The 26,647-nt window shown below is 41.8% G+C and overlaps 1 protein-coding gene across 1 annotated transcript; it reads right to left on the reverse strand.

The window, feature by feature from the left end:
* Positions 1-662: 662 nt before the first annotated feature.
* Positions 663-25,230, reverse strand: YPEL1 (yippee like 1). The gene is made up of 5 exons (XM_089489783.1): positions 25,032-25,230; positions 15,113-15,395; positions 8,319-8,362; positions 7,575-7,683; positions 663-5,706 (listed from the first exon to the last, which is right to left on the reverse strand). Exons 2-5 carry the CDS (start codon positions 15,227-15,229, stop codon positions 5,617-5,619), a joined length of 360 nt encoding a protein of 119 aa, XP_089345909.1. The 5' UTR covers positions 15,230-15,395; positions 25,032-25,230; the 3' UTR covers positions 663-5,616.
* Between the last annotated feature and the right edge of the window lie 1,417 nt (positions 25,231-26,647).

Below are 26,647 nucleotides of genomic sequence, written 5' to 3' on the forward strand. Positions count from 1 at the left end.
AGAAAGGTGGAAGAAAAAGTAACCCCTGGGTGTGTTTGGGAAGAAGTCTGCAAACGATGCAGAAGGTTCAAAAAGGTTTCCTTTACTTAATGCACGGCTTACCTGACCTGGCTGTTCATTTTACATAGGAATATTGTTATCTTTGGATATAAAGGTTGCTGAAACATGAAAATCTCACAGGAGCAGGGACTCCGTAACAATCCAGTGAGGACTGAGCATGCACCAAAGCCTCAGAAATGCTGACTGACTCCTGGGTGGGAAGAAAATAAAGGAAAACCTGGTGAGTGAGGGAAAAGAAGAGAGTCTGGTGGAGGAAGGCACTGCAACAGTGAACAGAAGTGCTCCATGCTGCCAACCTTTTGTTGCAGGTCCCATTTGCTACTTCTAAATCTTTCAACCATCTACTCCAGATCTGAGAAGGAACACATGAGAGAACATTCTGCCAGAGCAGCAGTCTGTGCTGATCGCTCTTCATGTTGGTCAAACACATTGGTGGCAGTCCAGGAAAGCCAGTCTAGCGAACCTCTTTAAATACCCACAGATAAGTTTTTATAGAAGATTCTAACAAAAACTGGACAGGTTTGTGAATGCTGCTCCCCCCTTTCGTATAGCCCACAACAGAGCACAAAGAGAACAAGTGAAGTCAACAAAACAACTGAAAGCTTTATTGTGATACCTCAAAACAGATACAATAAAGTGAAACAACAAATTGTGTACAGTATTGCTAGGACAAAAACCAGAAAGAAGCCACATTAGCCGCAAAAAGAAAGCATGTTTTAAAGTGTTTCAGCAACGAGGCACAATTCAGTTGCCATCTAAGGCTTCTCTGAAATCCCAATCTGTTAAATTACAACATATATTTACGGGTTGTTTTTATGCTAACAGTGAATGTGGCACTACTAAAGAATGACCCTTGACTGCTTCCTACCATTTCATTCTCGCCCCATTTTTCTCATATACATATACATATATATCTGTGGATATTAAAATGTTGCTATCTGGGAATGTCAATATAAAACACGTTTTATCTTGGTCGCTTATTATCTCACTCAAAAAAATAAAGCCATATTTTGTAAATCTCACATTTCATAGTCATTAGAAATCAAAAGGGGTTTACCCATGTTAATAACATTCATATTAATCGCCAATATGGGCTCTTCTTTTTCCTCAAAATGTAAGCACTGTTATGACGACATCTGGTTTGAGCTGGCATCAAGTGAATTTCCAGTAAGTAATGCAGCAATTTAGAGGCATTGATAGTTATCAACTTGCCATGTCTTACAAAGTTCAAAATATAGCATAAACTCAGGCCAGACCAAAGACAGTGCTTGCTAGTCCCCTTCCATAACAGGCTGGGCCTGCTGCATTTCTGCTTAGGTTGTTACAGAATGGATTCATGGTAATAGCACAGCAAGTCAAACCCATATGCACAACAAGACTGGTGACACCAAAAAGGCAAGCTCTAATTTGGGACAAGTCGTGAACGTTACAACTTAATATCCGGCAAATGTGGAATTTCTTTTAGGGGGTTAAAAGGCATCCATGGACATTAGTCTCCAAGATGTAACTGCTACACAATGTCAATTCTCACTATCGTAATGGCTTACACCAAAGAAGCAAGAACATGAGGAAGGGATGGCAGCCAAGGCTAGTTCAAATGAGAGCAAGGAAATGTGACTGTTTCAGGCTACAACTCCCAGTTGTTGAGTGTAGGATTCTGAGAGTTAAAGTCCAATAGGTAACATGTACAAGCTCTGGTTCAAATGCACAAAGCCCTGTTCACATTGATCACAAGCACAAACCTCACTAATGCAACCACAATGAAAGTTACATCTTATCTTGATGAAGTTACTACTTCCAGTATTTTCCTTACTAGGTGCTTGTCGGTGTGATTTGTGCAGAGCTGCGAATCCCTTCCTCTACACAGCTGTCCATAGGGACAGTCTACATAGAGCTCTGAGAAATATTCAAACTGCATTTCGTCATGTCATATTTTTTTGTTATTTTATGATAACCATGGCTGTGGAGTTCAAACAAACACGCACACATACACACACACTTCAATACATGTACATTTTGCCAAGCACATTCTTGCATGTGCCAATGAACATTCTCCCCAAGAACCAGCTTGTAGTCAGTTCATCTAGTCCAAAAAGGAAAGGGGGTGGGGGAGAGAGACTAGTAGAGAACACACACAGATGCCCACAAAAATTGCAGTTACAATTTATAAAAAATATATATATATAAAATAAATGTTAAGACCAACAGTAATAAAAACAATACAGGTAACAAAAGTGCTCAAGTTGGAGGGAAAGCGCAAACTTACCCAGAAAGAACACGCAAAATCTTAAATAGAATACATTACAAAGTATGGTTAGAGGGAAAATGTTTTGTAAAATGTTCTTCAAGTATTATGCTTTTTTTTTTTTTTTTGTAATGCTGGAAAGTTCAGTAACCAGACTGATATATCAACCAACATCCAGCAGTCTCTGGATTCAACAGTCACCAAAACTGCCAAGCAGAAGCACCCAGTTTCAATGAACCTCCAACACTGGCAAGCAAGAGTCCATTTCTTCACAGATGCACAATGTGGGAATGCTACTTGATATACCTATTGGTTATAGGTTTAAAATCCTCTACCTCTACCACTACCCCCTCCCTTTTTCTGAATCCCTAAAAATATTGCTGTTTGGTATTCTCCAATGCTTTGTCGGCACTATTAACTCGCACTAGATTTCCTTCCAGCAATTTGATATGCTCTAGGTGCTAGCTTTCGTGTTAATCTCAGTTTTTGGCATCCAGGTGAAACAAAAACGTTTTGATGAAAACGACCATACTGGTGAATGCAGAGCCCCAAGCTACACATGACATGCAAACTCCTCAGGAGAACTCTGGTAGGAATGGGGAAAGAGTTAAGCAAAGGCTCAACCCTTCCCCCCAACTCTTACAGTTTCTCTTCCTTCCAATGCAAACAGGCATTAGAAGCCCTGCAAGAGAAAGCTGCTTGGGGAAGCGATTTGCAGTGGGGCAAAAATATCAAGCCCTCCCTGCTCTTTGCTGGTTCTCTACTTTGAATCACGAAGGTTCTTTTTCAGCCTCAGAAAACCCAACATGTACATTTTCATGTAATGAGCAGCCTGGCCCTCAACTATTCAGGTTTGGAATACAAATGGTGCACTGATAAAGAGGTTGAACTACTCTCCAAACCTCTGAAAAACCTAAAATTTCTCCTCTTCTTCATATACTACCAGGGGACAGAAACGCACCAAACAAGTAGCCTGCTACTGTAAGAAGGTAGCATTTCTCTCTAGGACCACATTCAGAGCCAGTTATAGTTAACATCGTAAACCAAGGATAGGGGCATTACTGCTTATCGTTTTAGTATATTGCCAGTGGATACTACACCAGAGGGAAATGTAGTTCAGATTCTTTATAGTCATAGAGCACCAGAGGGAAGAGAAGGAAACCAGGCCTCCAGATGAAAGAATTTTAAAAGTACTATAAAGTAAGTAAATTCAACTAGAGTTTCTGGTCAGGGCACTTTAGGCAGCCATTTCTGTGTCACAAACCTGCAGGACACAAAGTGTCTGCCTGTACCATTTTCCAAGCTGTTTACTCCTAGTCCATGAGAAAGGAAGGCTCTGTTCTGGCTGCGGTTACTACTAAGTTACCACAGGGCCAAGCCTACACCCTACGCAGCAAATAACTCCTCTCTGAGAACCTCAGCTTCTTGTAGCAGATCTATGGGGGCTGAAACTATTTGATATGAATCAAGGTGAAATCTGGTTCACTGCACTTTATATCAAATGCTAGACTGAAGGTTTATGGAGCAAAAAACTCATTTGCATTAAATAAAGCACCAGAATAAAGGTCATTCAGTAAAAAGAGGATCTGAATCTAGCTGTCACTAGTACAGCTCTTTGGATTTGAATGCCTAAGAGGTAACTATATAAACACATTTACATAGATATATTCAATATCTTCTTCTTCTTTGCATCACAGTGTAACCATACTACTTCCCAGGTGGTTTATTTGGGAAAGAACTCCTCAACCAAGATGGGGGTAGAGGGGAAATCATCTTCAGAGGAAGAGTACTCCTATTTTTACATGAAAGGAATAGATAAAGTGCAGTATAGATTCGAAAGCCTATTAGAGGATGTTAGCAGCAGCTAAGGAGAGACAACGCAAAGCTTTGTTACAACATGTAAAAGTTCCACTGTAAGGCTTCCCACAGAACTCATGCGATCAGCAGTTATGTAGTGTTAGTGTAAAATACCATACATTTTTCCTCATGTAAATCTTAGAACGAATATGAATGCAAAATCCATGACGTAAAAAGTATTCAAACCTCGAAACGGTGCGCACAAAAGTTCTCTCGTGTGTAAACTTTGCACGCTTTATACACATCGTGGAAGTGTCTGGTTGAGTCACTCCACTTAAAAGCAGCAGCTGGGAAAAATTACAAGTTGATGTTTCTTTCACATAAGTGTTTTATTACAAAAATGTGCTTAGGGATGATTCAGCCAGCAAATCAAACACCCCTTTTAAAAAACTACCTTGCTACTTTTTCTTTAAATGAAGAAATTAAGTCAATTTGCCACTTTTTCCCCTGCTTGTCAATGCCAATGTCTCACAGGCAGGGCGACAGCTAAAGGCTCTGGCCACTTATCGCACAGAAAAATAATGCTGTGTTTAAGAACTGCAACAGCAGACCACTTCAGTGAAATATCACTGCCTTTGTCCAGTGTGTTAAAACATACAGCTACATGGAACCAGCCATAAAATTCAATGGATGTACATGTCCCTGTTAAAGGTACAGTACCCAAAATGTGTCACACCGACATATTAAAAGTAACAGCTGCATATTTGTGTGTCTTTTGATCTTTGCTAGACATTCTTCCTTAAAAAGAGCAAACTCAATATGCCCTTAGGAATGTAGTGATTAAGGTCATCTATTCTACAGTATTACTGTCTTAGTTATCACTGCAAATTAATGGTATCCCCTTCCCTATCATTCACTCTCTCTCGTTGTATAAAAGCAAATCTTTACTAACTTCAGCCAGTAAACCGACTGAACGTTAATCAGGTCCAAAGATTTGCGCAGGTTGTAATACGCAATGCTTTCTTAGAAGTACTAATGATTATTTGAATACTTTTCATTGCAACAGACATTTTTGAAAAAGTCATGTTCATTCCATACATTCTCTCCAGGACTGTTCACACAGGCCTCCTAAAAAACTCTGGGGCAGGTGATCGGTAAAAAGCATGCAGAGTAGAAGGGAACACACTGAAAGGCAAAGGTCCAAAGAGAAATACTTACTAGTAAAAGTAATTTGCAATTAGGGAATTCTTTTAGAAAAAGTTCATCCAAAACAACTGTTCACACAGGAATACATATACAAAAAGAGGGGAACATACACAAAGAAAGAAAGGCAAAAAGATGGCCTCAGGATGAGGTGAGGGGCACAAAATTACACTACTTAGTGGAAGTTTCCAAAAAAAAAAAAGATGCAGTGGTTTTTCTGAACTGCCCCAACCACAATCCTTTTTGCACTAGTCTTTTATAAAGCATGTTCCACAAATTAACTGTCCCAAAAGAAAGAGCACTGTTCGGATTTACTCCCAGCCATTGTCTTTGATCATGTGGGCCAGTTCAATGATGAACTTTCCTTCTTTGTATTTCTGACTGCTCTCAAATGCATGTTCCTAGGCAAGAACAGAGGGGGAAAAACAGCTTTGTGTTACATATTCATCTCAAACAAGACATTAACATTAAGGGTAGAGCCAGAGCACTTCCATAAACAGTTCTCTCTGCATCAGTGGTTCTCAAGCAAGGAGGCTTCAAATGTTCTTGGACTCTAATATGAACTCCTAACCATAGACCATGCTGGTGAGGACTTCTAAGAGGTGAAGTCCAATACCATTTAAACCTCTCCCTCCATGACTGTGGTTCTTCAAGTGGTCACATAACAGCCTGATCAATACTGAACAAAACTGGAGAGGTCAAAATGCTCTGTCAGTTTCACAATGGAAAGACTAGCTAGGGTCCATGGTGCTTAAGGTAAAACTCACCTCACGTATACAGGACATTCTTCAAAAAATGGTGGCAGAAACACTGAAAAATTCCATGCAGCCTGGTATGTTAATAGTAATACAGACAAACTAAGTATATTACGTCCTCAGGCAAATGTACCCAAAAACCTGGTATATTAATACAATGATACAATAATTATCTTTTTTACCTTTTCACATCTTTCCTTGTATACTTTGGAAAGGTCTTTTTATTGATTGTCTGATAACATTTCATTATGTGTGAGCTGAACTTTTACTTAAGTTTTTTAAAAAAAACATTTTAAAAAACGGAAGATAACTAAAGAGTGGCATCAGGGTGGCATCCAGACGTATTTGGGGTGTGCATTGTCTAAATGCCACACCCCCAAACATGGGCCAACGGCAGTCCTTTTGGCCCGTCTGTTTCATACCTCAGTCACACAGTTTCTCTTGCTCTTTTTCTTTCACACTCTCACAAGGGTACATTCACACTAATTCCCTGACACACTGGCCCATTTTTCTGAGGAATTTCTTTCTGTCTCAGAAGGTGCTACATAGAATGCCTTTATCTCTTTGGTTGTGACACACATAAGCCTTTCTCTCAGTCACACTCAGCTACATGCTTTCTCTTGCTTGCTTTTCCCCCTCACACTTTCTTAGCCAGTTACACATACACACACACACAGTATCAAATCATGGTCTCTGTCCCTCCCTCACAGACACTGATTCACACACATTTTCAAACTCACACACACATACTGTGACACCCTTTCTTTCTCACAGTCACACATGCATTACTTTTCGCACACCCCCTTGGTACCACCCTCAGCATGAGTAACTTTCTCTCACACACTAATTCTCTCCCACACACACTCAGTAATGCTCTTTTTCTGACTCTTTCCCTCAGATACATTCATTCACACACCATTTCTCTTTCACACACACACACACTTAGTCACACTCTTCATGTAAAATGTATTTAAGTTTACAAAATCTAGAAGTGACATTGCTAATCATTCCATTGCCTTTGCTCTTCTGGCTAAACACAGAAAACTGTCTCCATAGTTTTTCTGTTTTATCTCCACTATGGGCTTATTTTTAGGTTATTTTCTTTTCATTTACTGGGACTGATACAAAATACACAAAGGTCAGATGAACTCTGTGCAAATTCAAAAGCAGGGATCCTGGTGGAGAGGTCAAACACTCGTGTGTGCATGCACACAAACACACACTCTCGTGTCTCTACTTTGATGCTGCTTTTTTACTGCCTGCCCTGTTAGGGAATGAAAGCAGTGCTGAGAATAAGGAAAAGAAGAACCTCCAGTTATCTGGTCCTCTCCCACTAAGACTTAGTGGCTAAGGTCAGCAGATTTATATTCAAGCCATGAGTCTTGACAAGAGCACAAGGCATCCTGGATTAACATGATGCAGATATGTCCCACCTTTGAACAAATCCTGCCCCAAGGAAAAGACAGAACTGAGCAGTTATATCCAAGTAGGCTCCAAAATGGAGAATTGCTTACATATTTCCATCCAAGAGTGGTTTTGCAGTTTTCACAATAAATATCTGCTACTGCATGCAAGCCTGTCAAAAGAACTCTCTCTTCTGCAGGGCCACAGCCCACATTCACCCTGTGAAGAGACAGGGAAAGAAACGTCAACTATTTCATAGTTGTTCCCTCCCATAAGCATCAAGCTTTGGACAAAACTTCACGTGATGTCTCAGGATCACTTCAACATGAATTCTGGGGCAAATGTTCCTCTGGCCACAAAGTGAAGCTATTTCAAAGACAAGATCATTTGCATTCCCATCTCATACAAAGTAGGAGTTAAATGCCACCAAGGCTTGCTCAATATTGCTACTCTACATTAGGACAATGAAAATACGTTCACATTTGAGTTGCTTTCAAGCATAAGCTAGTAGAAGCTTCAAAATAGCTCCCTACACACTGGTTTATTATTTAATAGGAGGGTTGGGCAAAGTGTGGCCCTCCAGATGTTGGATGGTAGCTCCCATCATTCCTCACCACTGGCTCTGCTAGCTAGGGTTGGTGTGAATCCAAAATGCCCACTCTTGGTTTATGGCTTCCCAGAGATTGCTTGGCATTACAGGAAGCAGTCTAGATGGACTGTTTTTCTAATCTAGTAGTATCATTCTTATGTCCTTATGTAAACTGTTCCAACAAGCCAATCATACATTGTGCTACTACTGTTAAATAGATTTTTTCTCTTATTCCTGAGACTATATGAATTGTAATTATACTTACACTGAATTAAAGAGGTAGGCTCGTCCCTGGCTTCCCTGAAAGGACTGTAAAAGAACAGAAGATATAGTTGTAAAAATTGGTTTTAAAAGTATCGTGTAAAATCACAAAACAAGATTTCTCCCAATAAAGAGCTATTACATTTGTTTTGTAAAACAATCTTTAAAAAATAATTCCCATCCTGCTTGAACATTGAAGCTGGTACATTTTAGGATAATTCGTTAAGTGAACATTCAGCCACATTTCTCATTTAAGTAATGACTTTCCATTTGGTTCACGAAGTTGAAAACCCACTGTATGAGTTCTAATCTCAACCCAAGTCTTGACCTAAGGCAGAAGTAGAAAAAACAGATGCTGCTAGACTACATTGCTCATCAGCACTAGCCAGCATACTCAGTATAAGGGCTGATGGGAGTTGCAGTCCAACATAATCTGGAGCCACGCATTCTTTATCCGCAACCTTTGTCCCTGTCCAACTGAGTTCAAGTATAGTGGTTTGGCATTGCTGCAACAGATACTTTTTTTTTTGCTAGGGTACTGATTATAATATGGTTTGTTGTTGTATGCCTTCAAGTCGTTTCTGACTTATGGCTGCCCTAAGGCTGATTTAATCTATCCATCTGGTATGTGGTCTCTCTCTTTTCCTACCACCTTCTCAAGCATTATAGTCTTTCTAGGGAGTCATATCTTCTCACAATATGGCCAAAGTTCAACCGCTTTGGTGTAGTTATTTTGGTTTCTAATAATGTGAAATGTTAAATACAATTCCAAGATTGTGCTGTTACATAAAAATTATCTGATGAGGCAGGAATGATTAAGGACAGAGAACTAATGACAATCTTGGAAGAGTTTGAAATATTGAAGAGAATATTCACAACCACATTCTCAGTGTAAAAAAAGTTTTTGACAGAGCTGGACAGAGTTTTTTTCTAGCAGCAGGTTTCCAGTCAATGGCCTAGTTCAGTCACAAGACTATACTGAATAGCAACCTAACTTGAAACAAGGCACTTGCAAATTCAGTGGTGCCTGAAAAGCCAGTAAAGTATGGGGAAACGGAAGAGAACCAGGTTAGAATGCTCCTATAAGAACAAAAGAACAGCTTCTTATTGCTCTGTTCAGATCCATATCTCTCACCAATCTGGCTCCTGGATGATATTGCTGGTTCCTACATTCTGCCATAAGAAGAGACTTGGCAACTCTGTTTTACTCTGGCCTGGTGACCCATTTAGCTTTCTTTTCTTCGTTGAAAATGCTGATCCCATTAAGGATGTACGGTTGGCCCTCCTTATCCATGGATTTTTTATCCATGCATTCAAGCATCCACTGCTTAAAAATAAATTCCAAATAGCAAACCTTGATTTTCCATTTTATATGAGACACCATTTTGTTATGCCATTGGATTGAATGGGACTTGATCATCCACAGATTTCGTTATCCACAGGAGGCCCTGGAACCAAACCCCAGTGGATAACAAGGGCCCACTGTGATACGAATTCGACCATGTGTCAGGTTAGAAAATTAATAAGAAAAAATGTATCAATTACAGCAGTTCAAATGACAAAGTGTCAGGGAAAATATAGCTAATTTGTTTGTGATTCAATGGAAATAATATCTGATAAAATATTTCCTGGCACTGGTGTAAGATAAATGAAACACATACAAGGTTATTACGATCCAGTGAACACTCAGAGTGCTAAGCGATACAGTTATAAGGGATTCAGAAATGAGTAGCTAATGCAAGTTATTTCTAAATAGCTATTTTTCTTTTGAAACATGGGGCAGTCTCTGTACTTGATACATCATTAAATAAAATGGGGGAAATGTTGCCAGTTTTCTGTCACAGAGGCTGGGTTAAAATGTTCCCAAAATAGGAGAAAATAAATGCATGAGGAAAATGAAACATTCTCAAGGATATTATTGTACCCATTTACTTGTACACTATAGATTGGTTAAAGCATAGCAACTTGATCTAAAAGCAGGCTTTGCAAGGCACCTATTTGTTTAGACAGGCTTTTAAAACAAAGTTTTTAAGGCAGATGACAGGGTGCTGTGATTTTGTTTTAATGTATTTTAAGCATTTTAATCTTTTCAATTGGATTTTAATATTGAATTTGGTTTAATTATTGTAGCGATTTAATTCTATTTTAATATAAATAAATAAATAAATAAATAAATAAATAAATAAATAACTCCCATTTGAAAGCAGCAAATATATTTCTACCTGTTTGACTACCAATGTTTACACAAAATGGCATGATTTTATTTCATGTACAAATTAGGGGGAATTTGCAACACTATAAATATCCAAACTGCCAACTGTCAATAGTTTTTGTGTATGTTTTTACCTGAAAAGTAAATTGGGGACAATATCTGAAAGTGACATTTTGGTCTTGTCTGTCCATATTTTAAAAATATTTCAAAAGTATAATGATGGGAAACTATTATAAATCTTTGTACAGGGTAGTATTTGAAATCCCCATTTAAAAAAAACACGGGGAAGAACTGTATCAATATTATCAGAATGGAGATATAGATTCATCACAGGTGATATACTTTAGATTTTTTTAAAAAATGCATTTTTGATTCATTTACGCAAGTATCAAATTCCACTTTCATCCATATTGATTTTCATTATAGCACGTAAAATACCACCTTCCATACAATTGTCAGATTGAGGACAAATACATATTTATTTCACCTAATATGTTAGCCTGTCATACATTGGACATATGGTGAGATGATGTGACTCACTGAAAAAGACAGCAATGCTCAGTAAAGTAGGCTATAAGAAAAGAGGAAGACCACATTACAGATGAATACTTAGTCAAGCGAGCCATAGTTGCTCTGAATTTGCAAGACCTAAGAAGGGATGGAGATGACCAGAACTCTGTGAGACCTCTCATGCACAGGTTCACCATAAGTCAAATCTGACTTCATGGCAATTAACAGCAAGTGTATTAACTGGTGGGAAAATGTGCCATAAGACAAAATGTGACCATTACTAAGTTGCTTTTATAACCTTCTTGAGATCTCCCCAACTCTTTCTCCTTCAATAATAATAAATAAAATAAATAAATATGAATTTGAAGGCTTTCATGACTGGCATCCAGTTTTTTGTGGGTTTTTTGGGCTATGTGGCCATGTTCTAGAAGAGTTTGTTCCTGACATTTCGCCAGCATCTATGGCTGGCATCTTCAGAGAATGCTGGCATGGAAGAGAGTAGGTATATATATATATATATATATATATATATATACACACACACACACACACACACACACACACACACACACACTGTGTGATCCAGATTAACATGGGAATCACTCCTCTTTACCCAGGATCACACACACACACCCTACTCTCTTCCAGGTCAGCATTCTCTGAAGATGCCAGCCACAGATGCTGGCGAAACGTCAGGAATAAACTCTTCTAGAACATGGCCACAGAGCCGCCAAAAAACCACACACACACCCTATTTAAATAAATAACTCAACAAGTTTCTTGACTATGTGCCTCTTCCTACATAATACAACACTTGTCAGCTGGTGGCTGCCATTAAGTCCATCCTTGCCAAGAATTTAAGTTCTTTAATAAAACAAGGCAAATTCATGCTATATGGAGCAAGGAAAAGGACATCCATCTTGTGAGGTTTCCAAAGCAAGGTACTAAAAGGTATTCTAAGCTTCTGGGGCTGAGTCCTGCCAGAGTAGTGTTCCAGTGTCAGCTTTAAAAGGTGCAGAGAATGAGAGAAATTTATGCAGAAAGGTGCAACTAAGGACTGGCCCTCCATGTTCAGAAACATGCCAAGTGCTATGAACCAGCAAATGACTACTAGCACCTCCATGCCTTGCTTCTGAGCTTCCACAGCTGTCTGAACATGGTTAGTAACAGGATGAATATTGATGGGGTTTTTTCTTCTGTGATATGGTCCTTATTATTAGTTTTCCTGGTCTTGATCCATATCCCACAGTCTTCATCTATGAATCTACAGGAACTTACTTCAGATGCATGGCTACTTAGAAAAAGCACCACATTTAAACTTGTGCAGTAAAATCAGGACTCTGTCTCACCTATATTGACTACATAATCAAAACCACATTATAATCTGTGTCAGATTAGTATGCATCTAGGCCCTCCAGAATTCATCACTACTGAGTAACAGTAGCTGAATAATAGTTATAGGCCCAAAGAGAATACAGGATACAGATGTCAAATGTTATTGCAGAATATATTCTGTTCTATATGGTGACACATGTTCAATATTAATTTGTTTTAGACCTCTTTGCAAGGTCCAGATCAGATTATAAATAAATATCTTCCTAATGTGACTCTTAATAGCATGCCAGATTAATTTAGTCATGACTAATTTAAGACCCATTTTGATCTCAACCAGTCTGTTCTAAGTATGACTAAGTCTGCAACCAACCCAATGCAATGAAATATTCATGCACAGTACAGGTAAGAAAGGGAGAGGTTAAGCTCCCCATGTGTGGCTTACAGTCACATCATTTTTTTAATTATTATTTTTAATTATAATATGGCTTAAGAAATTTTGCTAACTTGAATTGTTCCATAATAGCACTTTCATTCTGGAAAATGGAATCTGCATGCTTCATGTTTTCTATCATTTAAAACAGCCTTACTGTTAAAAGACAACTCACATTTCATTTTAAAATGACCAATCCACATAGCATGTTACCCACAGTTGTAGCTCTGGCATGTTACTTAGGCTAGGTAAATAGCCTGTGGCAGGACTGGTAGAGCAGTGAAGTAAAGAAGCATATAGCCAGTAATATCACATTCCCCAGCAGCCACATCTGTTCCTTATATAATTTGTATACAATAGAAGCATCAGTTTCAATGAAGTGATTGGATTTACATTTGTATAGCTCTTTGTAGTGAGTATGGTATTCCTATATTATTATTATTTTCTTATATCCCACCTTTCTCCCAATATAGGGATTCAATATACCAAAGATAAGTGTTGCAGTTCCCATGAAATCTCTTGTCCCAGATCTACTACTGAAGAAAACTAAAATCAAGAAGGAAAACAAGGTTCAAGGTATAATGGAAATCAGATCTTCCCTGTTCCTTTTCAGTTGTGTGAGGGATTATCATTATTACTGCAAACAGTCTGCAAACCCAGAAATGTTTGGATTTATTTTAAAGGCAATCATGACTCATGGCACTGGAAATGCTTCTCTCAGAAACACTCTGTGTTTTACACCTTTAGATTACTTGTATCTATTCCAGGCCCATTGTATCACTGACTTTGCAAAAGTATTCCGTTAGAAAAATGAGATACTGACAAGGTTCACAAATGCGGCTGAAAATATCACCTTTTGTTATTACCCAAACAATATTAGCTACAATATTTAATTATATAACCAAATCCCACACAATGTATGTAACAAATGGTCAGCAACTGTACACAAAATGTGTTAACAATTCAAGGAGGCAGATATTAGACAAACTGTCAGTCTGAAAACGTGTTATGTGTGATAGACTTATTCAAAATATAAAATGCTTCCACCTAAATAGGAGACAAAGCATTTTAACTCATAAGAGGTACAAAGTTTCTTGAAGAGTTACAGGGCATGTTTGGTTTAAATAATGTTTTTCCTAACTTTGGTAAAGAATGGGAAAAGAAAAAGAAAAGTTATGGATTGGATAATAAAACAGCAGGATTTTTCTTGCTTTCCTTTCCTTTCATGGACCAGTATTGTAGCGACATCTTTGCCAGTGGCTGTATATAAACTGCAACATGTCTACTTTATGTTTATTGTTTGTTTGGACTTCAATGCTGTGAAGAAAAATGTGGATCATATTAAAAAGATTCTCTTCCTGAGGTCCAAAGTTCCTCTCTAAGGCAAATGAAAGAGAGGTGATCCAGATCAAATGAATGTGAAAGGTAGCCTATATGTCTGGGATAAAATTCCATCTAATCCCAGGACCAAAAGGGGGGGAAAAACCTCCTGACATCTTTCTGTAGAGGAACAACTGCCCTCAAAGGTTTCTTCATATCTTTTGATCTCAAGGTAGGACTCTGATTCAAAGTTGCTAACCAAGTTCTTCAAAGAACAAATAAAGGAAGAAAGAACAAGAAACGACATAAACAGTGATCATTCAAAGCATATTCTACAAGGAATATATGAAAAAAACCCTAGCTGCAGAACACACAGAAAACTCTCTTTTTCCCCACACTGTTCAGGAATGCCTCTCCTATAAAATATCAAATGGCTTCTTGAAATCATTTTAAACTATTCAAAACTCTGTTACATTTTAGATTAGACTGTGCTTCAGCCTAGAATACAACAGAAGCTGCTGTATACTTGAATATTAAGAATATTTAATTTTTCCATTGGAAATTATTGTACATAGCTTAGGTTACATGTAGATGGTCTCTGGAAGTCTCCTGTTACCATTCTTGTCACTCCAAAATATTCAGAGTGAGCCACATTGTCAAAGTAGTCATCAGCCTTGACCACTGTGGTTAACGTCAATGGAAACTTTCTTCCAAATATTCTTCAAGCAGCAACACCAAGCCTCCAAAAGAAAGTATGTAAACACTTACTCAGTGAATTTCTAACACGGCCTTCAAACATGCCACTATTGCTGGACGTTTTGCACCATTAAAGCAATCAGATTGAAAACTTTTGATCTCACTTGTTATAGTTTTTTTATGACTTTATCTAGTGATTTTAAAGTGTTAATAATTCTTTAAAAAAAAAAAAAGAACAGTTTGCAAAATAGACAACAAGTCATACACTCCAGAGATCTAGAGACAGGCCACTTGCCTTGGAAATTAGTTCATCATGATTGGCTAGATGGGCTCTGCAGTGGATACAGCTGTATGTTCGGTGACAGTTTGGCAAATAAGCCTGGAACGTTTTGGATTTTGTCATCTTTACCATCTCTGTCGCTGGTTCTTCACTCTCATCAGGACTGGCACTTGAAGAATTACAACTCTGCTGAACTTGCTGGCAAAAGAAACACTGGAAAATGCAAGCAAAAGCCGTTGTTGTTCTGGAGTGTGTGTGGCACTTTCCACACAAACGCCACAGAAGAATCAATTAAAACCTGAAATAAAAGGAGAGAAAGTGTATCAGGCTCTCTCCAAGGTTGTTTTTTTTTTTTACAGTATACATTTCCAAACACACATTTTTACATCTCACCATTAACAGAACACAACAACAAGTATGCACATTAGGTGACAGGTAAGATCTCTCCCTATATTAGTTAACTAAGTTGCTTTCTTTGGGATCCCAAAAAGGGAGAGAGAGGAACGGGTCACCACTAGGAGGACTACAGGAGCAATATCCTCTGAGGATTCCCAGCACAGGGGACCCCCTGAGGAAAAGGGAGAAGACTAAGAAAGAGGATTATTAAAATAGGGGTCTGTACCATTTCCTTGCCAGGGGTAAATGTTTTCCCACTGTACCAGAGTCAGGAAAAACAACAACAACACTGAAGATGTCCTACCACCCAGGCACCTCTGATTCTGTTCCCAGGCATTTATAAGCATCAACACCAACTCAAGGCATAAAAGGTATTAGGGAAGGTGCTGAGCTTTATACCATTGTAAATACAGACAGCAGCTGTGGACACCTCCTTCATTCCTCAGTGGCTGGAAACAGTCCTGCTTTCCCTTCACATCGTGGGAGGGAAAGAAAAGAGGCAAGACAGCACCCATTTTTACCCACACTGCTTGAGAGATTACGCATCTAGATCAAGTCTATCTGAAACCCACAGGCAGCAGGCCTTTTTATGGGCAGCCCTCTACGTCATTCAGTCAAGCCATCCCATTACAAATGGGTACGCAAACATATGTGGCAGCTAACTATGTCTACCATTTCCTGATTTATTATTCTGCCCACCTACTTTCTATATGCCACTCTTTGCACTGCATGCTCTCCTCTCCACATACAAAACAGCAGTTCGCAAATCACGTCTGGCACAAATAATGCCATGCGTGAGATACCATCTAGCCAGCTATAAGGCTGGAGAAAATAGAGGCAGCAGATGGACATCACAATGAAATTGCAGTTTATTACAAGGGCGGGCAAAGTACAGCCTCCAGATGTTAACAGACTACATCTCCTATCAGCCCTAGCCAGCACAGTTAATGGTGAAGAATCACAACAACTGAAGTTCAACCTCTGGAGGCCCGAACTCGAAACACAGTTGAAATTTAGACAAATACTTATTGTGTGCCTTCAAGTCATTTCTGACATATGACGACCCTAAGGAAGGGTTTTCTTGGCAAGATTTGTTCAGAGGGGGTTTGCCATGACCTTCCTCTGAGGCTGAGAGTGTATATGTAAAATTAAAAAATAAAATGTATAGCATAGCTTCTTCTGTCAATTTTCCCTAACATATCAGACTACTCAAGAGGAATCATTGGAAGATAATACACTCATCCTCCCACATTCGCTGGGGTTAGGGGCACAGGAGCCCTGTGAATGTGGAAAAACCACAAAAAACAAAAACACTGTTTTTGCCCGAGAGATCATCTCTGTAGGAATCTCTAGGTCCTCCAGTGCAACTCTGTGGTCAACATCTGCCAGACACTGACCATAGAATTGCACTGGAGGAGCTACAAATGCCCAGTAGAGTGCTCTGTCTAGGAATCTCTAGGTTTTTCAGTGCAACCTTTGGTTAAAAAGTTGACCAGAGAGTTGCGCCAGAGGATTGAGAGATTCCTAGCAAGAACATATTAATGACATCCACAAATAATCAACTCTGCAAAAGTCAAAGCCACAAGTTCAGGAACACAGCAGAGGGTTATCACCACAAGGACGAAGGATGCTTGTTACAAATCTGCTTCTGGGACAGCAATTACCAATGAGCTGCAGCAGGGATACATTCACTGTGAGGAATGTATCCCTATTTCAGCTCAGTGGTAATACATTCCTCACTGTGAATGTATCAGTTGACATGTGATACCCATAGCTCCTAAGAACGTATAAACAGGGTCCGCAGACTAAAAATACCTGCTTCCAGTCCAGAGTCCTAGGTAAACCCACTGGAGCTGAATTGACATAGCAGTGTAAAGGGGCTATCAACATTTAACCTGTTTGTGGCAAGATTACGATATTTTATATATTGCAAGCTCAACAAATCTAATTAGCTTATTTATTCTCACAATGCTAATATCAACCAAGCGGCAATCCAATAGTGTGCAAACCATGCTAGAACGTTTTTTTCATCTGAAAGCATACCAAAACAATTTATAGAAAACCCCCCCCCATGTACAGATGCACAAGTTTGCAAATTTTTAAGCCATGGAAAAATGTAACATGATTCATTTGTAACCATTTAGCAGATAAAATAATACTATTTGGCCTATTGATTAAATTTCAGAATAGTAAAAACCTTAGTTTTGTATAAACAGAACTGTGAGTATGTCCTATATTAAGAGAGAGCTACAAACTGCTGCTATTCTATGCTCTCTCAGCATATGTATCTTAGGTTTTGCTGTGTGAGAAGGGGGGGAAAACTGGGAAAAGAAACCTTACATTTTCTTAACAGACAAAATAGAGTGTGTTGTTTTGAGAGAATACTTTCATGCAGTTACAGTTTGAAGGATTAAGCTAGTAGCATAGTCAGACAGAGCATTTTGAATGAGTAAAACCTTGTCTTCCAAAGCATTTTACTCATTCTGAAGAAGTTTTTTTTTCTAGTGGAATAACTGGAATCTGTTGAGAAGTTGGGTGTTTCATATACAGTATATGGCTCTCCCCTCCCCAAGGCCTTCACATCTCTACCTAAAAAAGCTACTTCAAAAAGGTTTTAGAACTCTTTATTTATTATTATCACCCCAATGTTATTGGTTATCTTACCCATGCATAGTTAACCCATGCACATCTTTCTAGCATTATGATGCCATCTTGAACAGGACAGTTTATCATTTAAATCTCACACCATGAGAATGATCAGATGTCAGTGATGTAAGTACACACTGGAAGTCTTTCCAGATGATGTAAACTATTCAGTGGCATTTCTCAGATGTATTAGTCCACACTAAAATAAGATGCTAGTTAAGGCAGTCCTTTCCTCCTTTTTCCCCAGCCCATGATGCCCTTCTTTACACTTTACAGAAAAAAGAACCCCCACATTTCCCTGCCTTTATCCACAGCAAATGCCACACTACCACAAGATTTGTTCTTTTGGAAAAAGGAAGGGAGGCTAGAGAAGATTGATGATATACTTTCAAAAAAAGGGTTGTTAGCAACAACTTCACTTATATCCTACCTTTCCCCCAAAATTGGGACTCAAGGCAGCATACAAATTAGAACGATTACAATGTAATTGAAAACATACTAAAAGCTGACATTAGAATAGAATGAAATTATACCCACATTAAAGCAATTTAAAAGTGATAAAAACACCTAAAACAATACAGTTCAACCCTTGTCTTAAAAGCTAGCCATCTTAAAAAACCCTGTCCGGATAAAAAAAGCATTTGCCTGTCAACAACAGACAACAAGATGGAGGACATCTCCAAAAGCTACCAAGAAGGCCCTATCTCATGTTCCCAGTGTCATACTTGTGAAGCAGAAAGACAGAAATAAGGGGCTCTCCTGCAGTTCCCAGGGTCCAGGCAGGTCAATGTTTTCATTTAAAATTCAGATTATTTCACCCTGCAATGTATAATGGAGAAGAATTCAATTAAAAAGGTATTCAGAGCTACCTGCAAATACTTAAAGCAATAAAATGATGTATTTCACAGAATTTACCACATAAACACACAAGGGAAAAGGCAAAGCACAGCTCAGGAAGTTATGTGCCTATTTAAGATTCAGTGGCAGCGGATAGGACAAACAAGGTTTGTAGAAGATAAATTTTTACAGCAACTTTAGGAGGAAGAGAAAGAAAGAATCAAAGTTGTATATTGACTATATTGACATAGCATATTTACTATGTTTCAAAGTAACTCAGAGTACTCAGTAAAGAAAATCCAAAGCTACTTCCTTCTCGGTTGGTGATGGATACCTGCAAACTCACAGTAGGCACAGGCTACCTTGGCTGCCATGGGTTTGGTCACAAATTCAAAAGGGGACAATAATCCTGGCTATCTAGATAATATGGAATTTTAAAAAAACAACACTGTCTAGAAGCAACCAAAAGACATATACATCCAACAAGAGCCAAAAATGGTGATGTGGAGACTTTGAAGCTAAGCTCAAAAGGACTGAACAAAACAGACTTTGGGATACAGGATTCCAGAGCAAGATTTCTCCTTGGACCCAAAGAGGGGCAGGGCAAGAAAGCCATTTAAGACAAAAAGGATGAAAAGTTGTGGTTGGTTCAAGACCCATAAAATCCTCACCACAATCCCTTAGGCTTGAAACTTATGAACTGAGTAAGTAGCCCACTGGGTTTGGAGCCAACAACTCATAACCAGTGACCACTCAGTGTTAGATGGCACAGTACCCCCCAAATTCCAAAAGGTCAGCAAGAAGCCAGTCGTTCCATGACTGTGGGCATGGATCAATAACAAGAGGCCCATTCCCATGCTAGGCAACAAAACAAAACAAAACCACCTGAATTCACAGTGTACATGGGCCATACCACAAACCGATGCTGAGTTTTAAGCCACAATGGATGCTTCAGCAGGAGGTGAAGCATCCACTGCAAAAACCTTTATACAGATATGCTTTATAGAGCTCATCTCACTAGGGATATCACACAGACATGTGATTCCAAAGAGCACAAGAGAGGAAATAGTCCAAGAAACCCAAGTAAGACACCAGTGGTTCTTGGGGTCCATATGAAGCCCCACAATGAAGAGTGTTAGGTGCCCAGACTAAAGGGCAGCTATAGATTACACAGAGGGCAAAGGAACAATGACTTTTGGTGGCCTCAGATCGGTATAGAACAAAAGAATTTGAGCTAGGGGATGAAATGGAAGGAGTTTCTGGGCTCCTTGACTAAATATTAAAGTAAACTTAAAGAGTGAAAGATATATAGAACAAAAGGATTTGGTCAGGGCTGTGCAGGTGATACTTCAGCCTATTGCTCACTTGTGAGTGAAGGACAGCCCGGGTTGCTTGACTACAATAGCAAAGGTATTTGCATTTATTCCAAAGAACTACACCCCCAATGAAGTCTGAATAAAGAAGACATACAGGCCTTTCCGCTAACATACTAACATGGGGATCCTCTCACTCTTAGTTGCCATCAGTCACCTGTCCCTCCAGCCTTGTCTTAATTAAAAGAAGGATATTTTCATTTATGGTCAAAGACCAACAAACAAAGACACCATTTACAAAATTGAAGAATCAAATGAGATTAAAGCAGTAGAAAATTACAGTATAAAAACCAGTATAAAAAACTACTTAAAACATAAGCTTAAAAGAAGTAATAGACAAGGTGCTAGGGACAACAAAATACACCTTCCATGTGTACAAACAGCCGTCATGACTGAGCTCCTCAGTTAACAACGCTGGGGGGAAAAATCAAGTCCATTGTGCCTTTTGACAATACTATTTACTGTAAATGCCTGAAAAGTCATCAAGATAAGTTTCGGTCCTACCATTCTAAATGTCCCAATCGTGTGCTGTACAAATCAGATACAGCAGTACATGTCAAGCCCAGGTGGCAAAATGGTTCCAAAGGCAGAAGGAACTTTCACACACACACACACACACACACACACACCCCACAAGCCATTCCCATTTAAAGCAGTGTTTGTGTGCATCTTGCTATAACAACCTGACAATTTGTTTGATCGAGCCCCTCCTCCTAGATGTAAATGTCAGATAAAAATAATACTGGAGGAACAAAGACGTTATTTACAGACGGTCATATAATTGATCGACGGAACGTATGGCATGTTAGCTCTTCTGCCAGCCAACATGACATCATTTGAATGAAGAAGGCATACTCTTGGTAGGCAAGCAGCAGCCAATCTTCAGCGGCATGGGCTGTCTTCCCTCGGCACCCGGATGTATAAACAAATACTTAAGCATGTTGGCTGCAACAGAACAAGATCTGCATGCACCAGGTCTAAAGAGCCTCCAGCTAGTCACTGAGCCACAGCTCAATGTTGTCTGTCAATAATGCGGGTGACAAGTTACTTGAAATTAATGCATAGCATTTCCACTCTTCTGTTATACATTATGTGTACAGATGTGATACTCACACTATCATTTGTGCTGTCAGACCCAAACGGTCAAGGTACCACAACATCATCAGGTCAATAAACACGAAGACAATGAAGCTTATGCTTGCTGAGCTAGGAACCAGTCCAACTGAACACAACAGAACTGACTTCGGAGTAAGCATGCACAGGCCCTGGACTGTTTGGGTCAAGTTCCCAAAAATGTATTATGGGGAGACACACAAAAGGTGCCAAGTTAACTGATTGGTTATTATTTTAAGGCATAGAAGTAAGAGACTGCTTTAGTCGAGATAGCACTAAGTCATTTTCTGTGAAGACACACTGAAGCGATGCGTACTCTAGTCTGCTAAGAGTTTGCTCCTCAACCCAGTATCCCCCCCCCCCGCAAGCAATCCGCCAACTGCCAGCTCCGATCCTCCCCCAGCATCTCCCTCCCACCCTTCCTTTGTATTTGCTAGTCTTCGCTTGAAGAAGAGAAACAACAGCTGGGAGCCTTGGCAGAAATGTCGCTTTTTTTCTTCCACAGAAAGAGAAAGGTGGTAGGCATGGCAAGAGCCCAGTCTGCTGAAGAGAGACGGGCACCTCCAGCCTGCTTCGGGCAGCAGATTACCTGGAGGAGGGCAGACAAACAGGCAGGAGAGAAGACCCCTGCTCCAGCCAGCCAGCTTTGCCTCTTGAACCTAAACCAAAGGCCCCCCGGCAACTGCCTCTGAGGAAAGGGAAAGTGGGAGAACTGGGACCAAGAGGAAAGGGGGGAGGCTTTACCAGCTCCTCCTCCTCTTCAACGCCTCCAGACTGGGGGCCCTCCGCTGGAGCCAGAAAACAGAATACAACCCAAGCCCCCCTCCTTCCAGTACAGGCAAGGAAGGAAGGGGATGGACTAAAACAAATGACAGTACTTGCCCATAGAGAACTAGTGCAGAATACTTGCCCAGAGAGAAACCATACTTGCCCATAGGAAATCAATGGAGAATACTTGCCCACAGAGAAACACTGGAAAATACTTGCCCATAGGAAATCATTAGCGAATACTTGCCCATAGAGAGAACATACTTGCCCATGGGGAATCATTGGAAAATACTTGCTATGGGCATGTAGTTTCCAATGATTCTCTATGAGGAAGCATAGTTTCTCTATGGGCAAGTCCTATCATTTGTTTTAATACATCCCAGAAGAAAGGAAGGTGAGAAATCCATCGACAACAACATCCAAGTTGATGCTGGGAGAAAGACAGAAAGAAAGACAGACAGACAGAAAGAAAGAAACCCTGGGAAGCAGACAGGAGGGAAAGGAAGGGAGGCATGTGAGGAAACCAAACCAAGCCTCAGCAGCCCAGCTGAAGGAGAGGTGCTTCAAGCCATGGTTGAGATCAAGGGGAAGAGATGCCCTCCGGCCTTCAAGCATGGGGGGGAGGGGTTGTTTCCTTCTTGACCTCTTTGTAATGGAGGAGGGAGCAAGCAACAGGATGATCTTGAAGCGTTCAAGAGAAGGACTCCCTTTGCCCTGACTGGAAAATGAGTCTGGGCAAAGGGAGACCCTTGTAGGATCTTTTGAGACTTAAGGTTCCAAAACACCCTGCAGAAATCATCCAGTTTGAATCCTGGGGATTGAAGTGGGTTGTGGGCCAAGAGCTCTCTGATGGAGAAGGCTGGATGTCTCCCCAAACTAGAAGTCACAGACTGCCCTAGCATTGATTGAGCCAGGGCAGTTCAAGTGGGCTCAAACTGCATGGTTTCTGCAGGGTGTTTTGGGCCTAAGTGAAAGAGAGGAGCAGGGAGCAGGAGCTTTCCTAGACCTGAGCCTACTTTAAGTTGGCTCATCTAGAAAGCTCCTGCTCCCCACTCCTCTCTTTCACTTAGTCTCAAATCCATGCATCTGAGAACTAACCTCAACCTCACCTAAGAAGTAACCAGGAAAGCTCCTGCTCCTAACTTTCTTCCAATTCATCTCCACAGTGCTACAAAACCCCTTTGTCCATCTCGCCCCAGAGTTTCGACATCTCCCCTCACCAAAGCCATCCTGCCCCTGGCCTCCCTAGCAAGGATCCAGGCCTTACTCCAGAGGGGCAGCCCACAGCTGAGCATGGGTTTTGCCATCCCAGTGTGCCAGCAGCAGCCTAGGCTCAGCCTCCTCAGCAAGCAAGCCAAGCCAGCCCCACTCCTGGCATTGCCAACAAGAGGAAAAACAGGCCTTTTCTCTCCCTCCACGTGGGTGAGGTTTTCCTCTGGCTTTCTCCCAGCTGGGAAGAGTTCAACTGGTCCTGTTCGCCATCTGCCAGGCAAAAGCTCTGACTTGCCTTCCTTAATGCTGAGCCCCACTTCTTCTTGGATTTAGGCTCCTCTTAAAAGCTGAAATCTACAGCGCTATATAAATAAAGAATAATAATAATAAAATCAGGATCCATAGGGTTTCGAAATGTCCTCCGCTGAGTCAGGATGTCCCAGGAAGGAGTAAAGAAAGGCAAAGAAAGAAAATTTGAAGCCGGGGAGGAATGCCATTCCTGGACCTCCGGGATGAAAGGCGGGCGATTCAAGACAAAGAAATGTGGTATAGAGTTGGCCCTCCACATTTGCAGCTTTGATTCATACCTTCTCTCTAGGAATTGCCAGCACAACTCTGCCAGAAGTTGTCCATAGAGTTGTCCAGAAAGACCTAGTAGTTCCTAGAGAAGACACTTCTTTGGGCATTTGTAGGTCCTCCAACATGATTCTATCCTCAACGTCTGGCAAATGTTGACCATAGAGTTGCACTGGAGGACCTGGCAGTTCCTAGAGAGATGTCCTCTCGGGTCAAAAGAAAAGGTTGGATTGATTTGCGGTTTGTCCACATTCACAGGGGTCCTTCACCCCGAACTCCAGCGAATCTCCCTCTCTATGGCAGCCCCCATTTCTTTCCCAGAGTGGCCCAGGATCGCCGTGGCTTGAGGGCAGTTGATAAGAAACCCCAGCCCCCGCAGTGTTGCTGCCTCAGGGGCATTCTGGGGGTGGAAGAGGGTAGCCTGGGTCGCAGGAGAAAGACAGTGGCCCCTTCACATTGGCTGGGGATCGGGGTGAAGGAGCCACTGGATTTAGAGGATCGTTGCGGGTGGGGTATGCCTCCAACTCTGGCTGCATCTACACTGGAGAGATAACCCGGTTTGGTCCCGCTTTCCCTCTTGTCTGGCTCCAGGCTGTGGAATTCTGGGAGTTGGAGTTTGTTGTGGGGCCCCGAGCGGAGCTCCGCTCCGCTCGGGGCCCCACAACAAACTCCAACTCCCAGAATTCCACAGCCTGGAGCCACAAAGAGTTGAAACGGTGCCAAAGCGGGTTCTCTCTCCAGTGTAGATGCAGCCTCAGTATTGCCTTTGTTGCTGTTCCGTGCCTCCGAGTCCTTTTTGGACTTCGCGGCGACCCTTTTTTTGGGGTTTGGTTTTATTCTCGCTCCTTCTCCGAGGCTGAGAGAGTGTGACCCAACCGAGGGGGGGCGGTTCCGAAGCTCTTCGAAGCCTAGTCTGCGAGGGGAAACAAGACCCCTTTCCCTCAGCGGGCCCCAAAGAGTCAACCTCTCAGGGAGAAAAGGTCCCTGAAGCAAAGGGGGGAGCGCGGACTTACTCTGGCGGGGCTCCTGAGGGGCGCCCTTTTCCCCTCAGAGAAGCCCACTCCGCCTCCTTCTCTTCCCTCACGGCGAGGAGACAACGCTGAGGCGGGTCATAGAGCCTTCCAACCGCCGGGCTTCATAGTGCTCCCTTCGCGCCTCCGACGCCGTCGCCCCGACTTCTCCTCAGGCGACCGCCTCATCCCGCCGCCGCCGCCGCCGTTGCCCTTCTAAACCCCCCTCCTCTTTTCTTTCCCGCCCCCCCCCGCGCGCACGCGCCCTGCTCGCCTCTCGGCTTTGTTTTGTTGGGGTTGGCGGCTGGCCCCGCCCCTTTTTATACTCTCCTTGGCCCCGCCCCCCTTTGGAGAGGGGCTCGAGGAAGGCGCACGCGCCTTGGGCCCTCGGTTTCGGTTTCGGCCGTTGTTTTGGGAGGAAAGGGGGCGGGGCCGTCGAACGCCCTCCCCCTCGTCGTCGCCGCCTCCCCCCCCGGCGTCCCTTCCCATTGGACTACATTTCCCGGCATCCTTCTTAGACGATTAGGCTGGACTCGTTGGAGAATACTTGCCCATAGGGATACAATGGAAAATTCTTGCCCATAGGGAAACATTGGGGAAGACTTGCCTATATGGAAACATTGGGCAAAGATTCAATGTTTCCCTATGGGCAAATATAGCCCCATGATTCCCTATTTAAACAGCATTCCTCCAAAGTGACCCCAAGCAGCTTTATTTTCGATTTCCGATGTTGTGAGCTCTTTGGCCTTCTCTGCCAGAGAGCTCGGGGGCCACCACAAACTGCAAATCCCTAGGACGGAGCCATAGCGGTTAAAGCGGTGCCAAACCGCGTTCATCCTGCAGTGTGGCGGTGAAGGGAGGAAAAGGTGTGTATCGCTTTAAACGGGCGCGCGCGTTCTCCCTCGGGTGCGCGCCCGGCCTGAGTGAGAAAGACCAGCGGCGTCGAAGGGAAGAGAAAGGAAGCTGAAGGGCCTGGAGCCAGCCAATGGCCGCCCAGCTGACGCAGACAGGGGCGGAGTCAGGACCAGGCGCGTGCAAGGCGCGGGGGAGGCACGAGCGCTTGCTGGAATCCGCCAATCAGCGGGCGGGATTTGGACATGGCTTCTCGAGCGCTACTGTGTTGCTATGGTTACACTGTAGCCAATAGGGAATACATTGTTCTCTTTCCTGCACCTTGCCTAACTTAAGGCTGCACCCACACTGCAGAAATAACCAGGTTTGGCACCTCTTTAACTCTTTCTGGCTCAAGGCTATGGAAACAAACTCCAACTCCCAGCATTCCAGAGCCAGATACAGTTAAAGAGGTGCCAAACCGGGTTATTTCTCCAGTGTGGATGCTGCCTAGGAGCGCCAGCGTGGTGCAGTGGTTTGGGTGTTGGCCTGTGACTCTGGAGAGCAGGGTTCAAATTCCGGCTTGGCCATGTAAACATGCTTGGCCAAGTCACACTCTCTCAGCCTTAGAGGATGGCAAGGGCAGACCCCCACGGAACAAACCTTGCCAAGAAAAGGGATAGGTTTGCCTCCAGTGGGCATCCTCTTCTTGTGTGCCTTCAATGCATTTCCGACTTACGGCAACCCTGTCCCCACATTTTCTTGGCAAGCTCTGTTCAGAGCGAGTT

The sequence above is a fragment of the Sceloporus occidentalis genome, unplaced genomic scaffold, assembly GCF_023333645.1.
Source record: "Sceloporus occidentalis isolate IW3139 unplaced genomic scaffold, rSceOcc1.0.p SCAF_41, whole genome shotgun sequence".
Taxonomy (NCBI): Eukaryota; Metazoa; Chordata; class Lepidosauria; order Squamata; family Phrynosomatidae; genus Sceloporus; species Sceloporus occidentalis.

Excerpts from the sequence above, each read along its gene's own strand:
- YPEL1 (XM_089489783.1), bottom strand. The coding sequence starts at position 15,229 with ATGGTAAAGATGACAAAATCCAAAACGTTCCAGGCTTATTTGCCAAAC. Across the intron at positions 8,363-15,112 it reads ATGATGAACTAATTTCCAAG|TCCTTTCAGGGAAGCCAGGG; the intron begins GCAAGTGGCCTG and ends GTTCTTTTACAG. Across the intron at positions 5,707-7,574 it reads CCACTCTTGGATGGAAATAT|GAACATGCATTTGAGAGCAG; the intron begins GTAAGCAATTCT and ends GTTCTTGCCTAG.